The following is a 10,000-nucleotide window of genomic DNA, read 5'->3' on the forward strand; positions in this document are numbered from 1 at the left end:
CGTATACCGAGCGGAGACTATGTAGTAGCAACATTATTCATCGGATTTTTATTTAAAAAAAAAAAAAAATTAAAGTTTCTCGAGATTATTTCTTTGGGCAATGTAGTCACGTCTTTTCATCATACTAGACATTTCTCTTTCTAGAAGCCTCAGTGGTTTTATAATGAGGAGTTTATAATGGAGACTGTATTCTCGAGCAGCATGTCATAAAAGATTATAAACATTCATAGATCGACAAAAAGTAATTACATTGAAAACCAGAAATATCCATTGTCAGATTTATTGGCTCGATGATGATGCCAACGACGGGCACCCGTCCCTGCAACTCATAATCCTGCAAGAACAGCGTCGCAGAGGATCATTTCCCTGCCAACCATCTTCAAACCCTGCCAACACCCTCAGCCTCTTTTGAACAAAGGTCTCATTTCTACCTCATGTGAAGATTTTGTCATGACAGAAGAAATACCATGTAAGAATGAATTATTCAAATACAAATATGTAGAACACAAGCTTTGAGTATACCGTATATGGCCTTAAGAAGTAAAAAACGCTGATTTCTCTGTCACAACTGTTGGCAGTTGACATCTTCAAGCATTTTATTCTTGCTATCTCAGGCCGATACTCTTATTCCTTTTATGATATCCCTTATTCCAAACCATATGATTTTATTTCCATCAAGCTATTTCAGTTAATATTTTCGGACTACTGGGTCCTTGTAGGCATATCTAAGATATATAATCTACCTAACGTCAGAAACTGAATCGTCACCCACGGAAAGGCCGATGGCCTTACAGTGAACCCTCAACGCTAGACAATTCTATTCCCAATACAAGTACTTCTGTAATGTGTGTGTGTGTGTGTGTGTGTGTGTGTGTGTGTGTGTGTGTGTGTGTGTGTGTGTGTGTGTGTGTGTGTGTGTGTGTGTGTGTGTGTGTGTGTGTGTGTTTATGTGTGTGTGTGTTTTGTGTGTGTGTTTATGTGTGTGTGTGTTTGTGTGTGTGTGTGTGTGTGTGTGTGTGTGTGTGTGTGTGTGTGTGTGTGTGTGTGTGTATGTGTGTGTGTGTGTGTGTGTGTTTATGTGTGTTAAAAAAAGTTGACAGAAGTTGGAGACGAGGCGGCATTGAGGCGGCATTGAGGCGGCATTGAAACGCTATGGCTAAAGTGTGTAACTTTATTCCAGTCTAGACGTTTCGGTCCTTTGGCCTTCTGCAATGGACAGACCACCCGCTATCACGGGATCGGTGTTTGTGGGAGGGGAAGAGAAGTCTGTAGGAAAATTAAATGACTGCCATGTATAAAAAGAGAGTTATTGCCATTGTACACTTTTAAGGAATATCTATTAGTGCTTGTATCTTGGCTCACGATGCAGGAGGCAGGATTCTTGGACATCGAGGCTTGCTTCTATATCGACCAAAAGCGAGTGAAATGGTCAGAAACAGTTGTAGAGAAAAAATTGCAAGGAAAAAAAAATTCAGTGAGAGGTAAACTGAAATGAGAAGACGTAGTATGAGAGAAAGTTAGAAATTGAGTGAACTTTAGTCGAAGAAAAACCAAATGTAAATGTTTGTGCATGTGGGCGTAATTTTGTTCGTGGGAAGTGTGTGCATTTTTCCTATGGAATGAACACAATATGAACAATTCAAGCGGTCAATAGTTCTCATCCTTTGGGAAAACTGTCTCTGTTCTATCCTAATTGGTGCACCGTGGAGCTTGCGTCGCTCCTTTCATCCCACTTGCCTACCGCCTCCTGCTCGTTCTATTCGCATAGGACAAAAACGCCTCATTGGAATTGATGAAACTTCCCGTGGCTATGTATATTCTTTCTAAAGATTTCCCATTTGTGAATGAACTTCATTTTCTATGTGAAATACCAGCGCATTCGAGATTCTGTGATGCCTCACATCTTTTATTCTCAGCCAATCTTTTGTTCAATCTCACCGAAGAATTTGTTACAACCTGTACACGAAATTTCAAGTATTAAGCTGTCACTTCCTTGTTTATTTTTGTTTTTGTTTTTTATATGTTCACCAATTTTCATTCCCACCGCAGTTACTCAGGTTATTGTTGTACTTCTTGTTCTCTGACCACTTTCGCATGTTTTGAATTAGGAACTGATATGAAGGCTTTGTTCTTTTCGACAATGTACCGTAAGTGATCAGTACTTCTATTCACGGCTGTACAGAATCGTCTGTCCTCAGACAGAACAAATTAAATAGAGTATGTCACCCTGACGAAGGAGCTGATGGTGATATCTCATCCTCATTCTTCTCACAAGCTCTTGCTTCCACGTTCTTAGAAGTGAGTCCACCCTCCTTTTTTTGCATCGTGACTGTTATCATTACCTTTACCAAGGTTCCATATTTCTTTATCTGCTTCGTAGCTTTTGTCAAAGGTGTGCCTCAACTTGCGAGCCAAGGATTTTGCTATCCTTTGTTCGTTGATTGTCATCACACTTTTCATTTGTGACCTGGGCGTGGTGATGTCGAAGTAACCCAGAAGGAAATGGTGTTTTCTTAATTTTGAATAAGTATGTGAGGTAAAGTCTCTGTACCTCACCGCGGTGGCTTAATGCGGATTGGTATAAGGTTGTATGGATGATGCGAAGTGCTACGTGTAAAGTTTCTAACGTTGGAATGATTATGGTTATGAATGGAGTCTGAAACCAGTGCATACACCTTGATAATACTGATTAAGAGTTAACATTGAAATGCAACACTGCTTGTACATATCAATGCAGACACATTGTAGTGATTTGAATTGGGTGGGGGATACCAGAGGTTGTGACGTACATTTACTTCAATTCCATTTTTCTTTTTAAATATTCAATATCTATATACTAATGAGACATTTGTTATGATTAATAAGTATCAGTTTTAGATACATATTTATTTTCAGTCTATCATTTCCATCACTGCTTATGAATTCCTTGTTAATCAAGGGTCATATATTTCTCGTAATGCTGTATTGTTTTGCAGTTCCTGGTGACGATAGCAACAGCATCAAAGACGTTACCTTTGTAGTTGCCATGTTTTTCACCGGTTATATTTACGTCTTTGTCTATCTGTTTATATACCAAGATGATTAAGTCCCCTTATAAGAGAGTGAGCCAGTCAGCCCATGCACCCACCCCAACCATCCCATCCCTATCCACCACCCATTTGTTTCCCTTTTATTTTAGCTCCTTGTGGATAAAGGTTCACCACTGCCTGGGTCATGAGCAATGCAGGAAGACACAGCACATCCACAACAGGGCCAATCATTTCATTTACACAGCGACCCTCCCTCGGGCGAAAATGGAGAAGACGAGAAGAAATCCCTTCGCGCCGCGTCAAGTGTTCTCCACTCACACTTACCTCTTGTCTTCTCTTTTCCCTGCTCAACAGACATTCCTCATTTATTCTTTTACCCGTCTTTGTGTCATAAACATCTTTTTTGTTGTTTATTTCATTTACTCATTTATTTGTTTATTTCTATATGATTAATATTCTGTTCATCATACATTCTACTCCTGGTTTAATCTCTTTGCCAGGCAAAAAGGTTTCCGCTAAATAAAATAGCCTGTCTGGCTGTAACAGAGCAAATGTATGTCGTCAGTGGCAGTGAAAAGGTTGAGCGAAATGGTTTTCACCATTTTACTGCGCAGAGTTTATTAAAATCGCTTGGCGGTAGCCAGATGGAATGCATAAGTCACCAGTAGCAGTGAAAGGTTCAACGTATGTGTGAAATTACTGCCGTCGCCATAATCATTCCTACCCAGATCGTCAGCATAATTGTACTTTGTGCACAATTACTCCATGATGTATTTGACTCTGCCTTAATATTATGCATTGCTTTTGCTGGATCCCTCCACGGAAGAGCTTAGCTGCTGAGCTGAAGCTTCTGTCCGACTTCGTGTTGCGGATTTGCACTGAAGGAAGCCGAAGCACGAAGGTAAGGGGAGAGTGTGCCGTGCCCTGGCCGCGTGAGTCCAGCCTACCCCGCTGTGCTGTCCCAGTGTGCAGTCTAAGTATCTTTTCCGTCCTTGATGGAGGAATAGTGATACAGATCTGAGACTCATACGAAACTTGAGGCCCGAAAGCATTAGCTCTAGAATAGGTGATATTTAGTATGCCACCGCTGACAACCAGCGTTTCTATCCTTGAGGCCAATATTGTGTTGAAATTATAAATGGAAGATTTTTAGAACATCAGAAAGAGGTTCAGAGAGATCATCATTCTTCCTTGAATAAAAGATTAGTCTCAAACCATAAAAGAATAATGCGTGATTCTGGTCTAGAAGGGTGTCACTAAATTGGGGGTTTGAGGCCATTTACCTAGGAAGTAGATGTTTAACATCCCTAGTAATAAGAAGTTTTAGAGCATATTTCCTAGTTGCCAATATAGCATTTTAGACCTTAGATTTAATTGCAATATTACAATGTATTTCTGAATCGATGTTATAGGTCGGTGGTTCTCAAAAAATGGGTCGCGAGATCAATTTTGATGAGTCGCAGAGACCCACGAATTGAAATATTGGTAAATGAGAAGCAGCACCACGGATCCCATTAATTTAGTTTTCTGAAGGAAATGCAGTACCGTGGATTCTGTTGATTTAGTTTTGTTAAACAAAAGCTGTACATATTATTTTTTTTTTTTCAAAGTAAAGGGTATATATCACTGTCCATTTTGTTTCTCTTTATTCTGGGTCGCAAAGGATTGAAATGTTCCAAATAGTGTCGCTCACGAAAAAGTTTGAGAACCACTGTTATAGATGAATCATGAGAGGTCCGATTTTTTTTTTTTTTTTCTTTTTTTTTTTTTTTTTTTTTTTTTGGTCGTGGGAGAACCTCCATAGTCTGGAAAGGGCTCGAAGAAGATAAAAAGGTTGTTTCGCTGGCCTACGGAGACCTCTCTCAATGTATTCTGTCATGTGTCAATATTCACCAACCAAGGACGGAGAGACTTTGTATTCACAGGATACGCATTGATTCACATACGTGAAGCGATTTTAACTGTAATTCTTTGTCCCTGTTATCGTTCAGTTTGGTGAAATCTGGCCACTCCGCCGAAAAACCAAGCAGTTTCTCGGAGGAATTACCAGGTCGCCTCAAAAGAGAACGATATTGACTGATACATTTTGTTTAGTGTTGTCTGATTTTTTAAGCCGTGGTATACTGAGGTTTGCTGTGGGCTTTGGCTTTTCCAGCTGTGGCGTTATTGTACTCGCTTGTGTGCTTTTAATTTTTTCTTAAAAGTGGATTTAATGGTCGTTGCTTTTAAGTGTGTTTTTAGTTTAAACAAACATTCGACCGTGTGGTGCTCATTTGCAGATATCATTTTCTGGGTTTTCATTGGTATTTGAGGGTTCCGTGGTGAACTCTCCTGGTGTATAAATCTAACGAGAAATGGAGTAAGTAATATGCACGTAGCGTTCATCAAATATATGGATATATGATGGAGATGACAGTGGAAGAAGTAATGATGGCAACGAGAGAAGAAAAAATTCAGACAATAAATAACATATTCCACACGTTCTTTATAACCTCTTCACTTTCTTATGTATATATATATATATATATATATATATATATATATATATATATATATATATATATATATATATTCATATGTGTGTGTATATATAATATATATCTGTATATATATATATATATATATGTGTGTGTGTGTGTGTGTGTGTGTGTGTGTGTGTGTGTGTGTGTGTGTGTGTGTGTGTGTGTGTGTGTGTGTGTGTGTGTGTGTGTGTGTGTGTGTGTGTGTGTGTGTGTGTGTGTGTGTGTATGTGAGTGTATTTGTGTGTATATATATAATATATATATATATATATATATATATATATATATATATATATATATATAAATATTATATATATATATATATATATATATATATATATATATATGATATATGTATATATATATATATATATATATATATATATATATACATGTATACAATAATATAAATATATATGTATATATATATATATATATATGTATGTATAAATATATATATATATATATATATCTCATATACGTAATATATATATATATATATATATATATATATATATATATACATACATACATATACCAAGGCTTTTTTCCCCCTTTCAAGGGAGGTAGCCAAAAAGGGAAAGGCATAAAAACACTCCCACCCATTTCATCCCTAAATACACTCCACACCCCTCCCACCCTCCCTCTTATCTGAGCACCTCCTGGATGACGGGTCATCCCTGCACCTTGCCCCCTGCCCTGGGTCAGAAGCAGTATCGCAAGACACAGCACATCCGCAGCAAGGCCGCTTCATTTAATCGGCGACCCCCCCTCTCCGTCCCCCCTTGCATATAAGGAGAGGACGGGGAGAAATCCCTTCGGGCTGCGTCAAAATTTACTCACACATACTACCCCCCCCACCCCACCCCCGCCCATTCCTCCTCATGCAATCACAACATCATTCATATACAACCATTCTCCACTCACCTCTGTCTTCCGTCCTCTCCCTTCCTTCCTCAACAGACATTCCCCTCTTCCCCAAAGCCCCCTTCACCCCATCCATCCACCTTATCCTAGGACGTCCCCTCATGTTCACTCCCTCCACATCTGCCTTCCATACCTCTTTTACTAGTCTTTCTTCACTCATTCTTTCCATGTGTCCAAACCATCCTAATATTCTTTCATCAACCCTATCTCCCAGCTACTTTTTCACCCCTGTTCTCCTTCTCACCTCCTCATTTCTCACTCTATCCAGCCTAGTAACCCCCATCATATTTCTCAGACACCTCATTTCAAACACATTCAAACTCCTTCTCTCTTCTTCTCTTATGTTCCACGTTTCTGCCCCATACAGTGCTGTTGGTACAATCACTCCTTCATACAGTCTCCTCTTCGCATCCATTCCTAAATGTCTATTCCTCATTACACTCTTTAATCCACCAAGGCATTTACTCGCTTCTCTCAATCTACATTCTACCTCCACCTTCACTCCACCTTTTCCTGCTACACTTGCACCCAAGTATCTAAAACTATCCACTTCCTCCAGTCGCTCTCCCTTAATGTTCACTTCCAGTCTACTGCCACTTTCACCCCTTGTACATCTCATCACCTTACTTTTACCCACATTTATCTTTAGCTTTCTTCTATCACATACTCTCCCAAACTCTGCCACCAGCTTCCTCAATCCCTCCTCCGACCCTGCCACAAGCGCAGTGTCGTCCGCAAACAACAGCTGGCTCACCTCCCACTTATCTCCATTTTCTTTAACCATCTCCAATCCCTGACCCACTACCCTAGCATTCACCTCTCGCACCACCCCATCCATGTATAAGTTGAACAGCCAGGGCGACATAACGCATCCTTGACGAAGTCCCACCTTTACTTCAAACCACTCACTCTCTCCATTTCTAATCCTGACACAAGCTCTACTACTCACATAAAAACTCTTGACAGCTCCCAAAAGCTTTCCTCCTATCCCATAAATCTGCATAACCTCCCACAGTGCCTTTCTGTCTACCCTATCATAAGCCTTTTCCAGATCCATAAAAGCCCAAAAAACATCCTTCCCCTTTCATATAGCTTTCTCATATATCTGTCTTACCACAAAGATCTGATCTACACAACCTCTACCTGTCCTAAATCCACACTGTTCCTCACCAATTACTCCTTCTGTTCCTCTCCTAATCCTCTCAATCAAGATCCTCCCATAAGCCTTCCCTACTACACTTAACAGGCTAATCCCTCTGAAACTACCACATTCACACTTGTTCCCTTTTCCCTTGTAAAGAGGAACTATACAGGCACTCCTCCAGTCCTCCGGTACTCTACCCTCTCTCCAGCAAACATTAAATAACCTCACCAACCAGTCCACCATCACTGAACCTCCCTTTTTCAGACACACACACACACACACACACACACACATATATATATATATATATATATATATATATATATATATATATATATATATATATATATATATATATATATATTTGTGTGTGTGTGTGTGTGTGTGTGGGTGTGTGTGTGTGTGTGTGTGTGTGTGTGTGTGTGTACGTATGTATATATATATATATATATATATATGCACACACACACACACACACATATATATATATATATATACATATATATGTATATATATATTTATATATACATACACACATACACATATATACTTATATATACAGCATATGTATATATATATATATATATATATATATATATATATATATTGATAAGTATTTTAGACAAATTATTTGGATGATGGAGAACATAAACACAGGGGAAGGCTCGGAACCCTAAACACTCTAACGTTTCGTTCGCGTAGAACTTCTTCAGAGAGTGTATGTAGAACTGCAATTGAAGTTTATGTACTAAGTCTAATTACCTTTTCAGACACTTGGGAAAGGTCGTTTTTCTGGCGTGTTTTAGAATTTAAATACTAGTTTGTTTAGCTAAATTGATAAACCCTCCTCGATGATTCGATGAATTATTAGTTGAAATATATGCCGATTCAACAATTCTTCTAGTGAACTTATCAAGACCTTTATGTAGCACTTCAGCTTCTCTCCTGTTTGGTAAATGATCGAATTTTTCCGCATGAACTACTAAAGAATTAGAAGTCCTATGTGCTTTTATGTCGTTTTTATGTTCATAAATCCTTTTTCTAATCCTCTTGACGATTCGCCAAAATAAGCCATTGAGCAACTATTGCACGGGATTTTGTATACGACGCTGTTTTCGGAATTGGTTCTCTTTTCGGAAGTCTTTATTAAATCACCTATCCTCTTGTTAGTTATTTTAGCTATGTTTATACCTGATTTTGTTAAATATTTGTCTATTATTGGTGACGCTTCTGAGCCAGGTACTGATATAAAATTGGTATTATCTTTATCATTTCTTTCTTTCTTTCCGCGATTGTAAATAGTTATTGCTATTCTTTTTGTTCTTTTCAACATTCCCTCTGGGTATCCAAGTTTGTCAAAGGTTTTCATAATGTAATCAAATTCGCCTTCATTATAAGAGTTAATATAGAATATCACCACCTTCTATGCATCAAAGTCACCAAATAGCATATAGGTCTTATACATTATCTCTTATGTACTTCTCACCCTTACGGTAGGACCTGCTTAAGGTGTTCTGGTAAAATAGTTTACGTATGGCGCGGAGTCAAGCCAGAGACATTTCACTATAATAAATTGCCAGTTACACTTTCAGAGTCGGTATTTGGAGGCGCAAGTACAGAATTACTACTCAGCATGAAACATATGCCATGAGGAGTAAAGAGCAATTGTCCAGCTGACATAAGGCCTAATGACGTCTATCTTGTACTTGAGCATAAACTCCTTTATCTACATTGGTGGTCGTGCGGTAAACGCTGGTAACAAAATTATCCGAGACAGTTTCGACCATAACATCCAGCCTGTTGGTAGAGTTTAGCTACACCACAAACTTGAACCCGAAAATGACCTGGGGGTTAGACCCAAGTTTCTCAAGTAAATTGTCTACAAAAACAAAAACGTCACCTGTATACCTACGATATAGACGCGGTCTCACAGTTGTTGTTTTTTTTTTTTTTTTTTATGGCTTCATTTTCAACAAAGGGCATGAATACCTGGAAAAAAGAACTTCTGGCCTGTACCACTGAAGCCCCTTTCAGATGTCCAAAGTAAACTTTATGTACATTAAAATGGTATAGCCATGGGTCCTCTAGCAATAGTAGGACCACTAGTAATAGCGGGAGAAGCTTAGTAGGAGATGCTTTATTACTGAGGCCCATTCAAACGCACGCGAGCGTACGAATCTGCAGTATAACCTGTTTCTTAATTGTGACGAGACGACGGTACCAAACTTTTTAACGATTCCATTACAAGACCCGATTCCGATACGAGTCGTTCTGAGAGTCACAGAAATCCCCATCGCGACAGAAGCCTTGGACAGGGGATTTCGTGGAAGCGGTCAGTGGATATGAGGCTTTTCTTTCCTCGTTCCTCTTGACCTCTA

The 10,000-nt window shown here is 38.9% G+C and overlaps 1 protein-coding gene across 7 annotated transcripts in view; it reads left to right on the plus strand.

Annotated features, from left to right (window-relative positions):
* LOC143017862 (uncharacterized) overlaps positions 1–10,000 on the plus strand; it is a 406,996-nt gene that overhangs the window by 300,160 nt on the left and 96,836 nt on the right. For 6 of the 7 annotated variants that reach the window (XM_076172842.1, XM_076172843.1, XM_076172848.1 and 3 more), the window contains one exon: positions 3,856–3,930. The exons of the other annotated variant lie outside the window; for it this stretch is intronic. In XM_076172842.1, coding sequence (XP_076028957.1) covers positions 3,856–3,930 — 75 coding nt within the window. The remainder of the gene's footprint in view (positions 1–3,855; positions 3,931–10,000) is intronic. 7 annotated transcript variants of the gene reach the window in all.

The sequence above is a fragment of the Oratosquilla oratoria genome, chromosome 33 (assembly GCF_046742065.1).
Source record: "Oratosquilla oratoria isolate Oo_2021 chromosome 33, ASM4674206v1, whole genome shotgun sequence".
In the NCBI taxonomy this organism is placed as follows: domain Eukaryota; kingdom Metazoa; phylum Arthropoda; class Malacostraca; order Stomatopoda; family Squillidae; genus Oratosquilla; species Oratosquilla oratoria.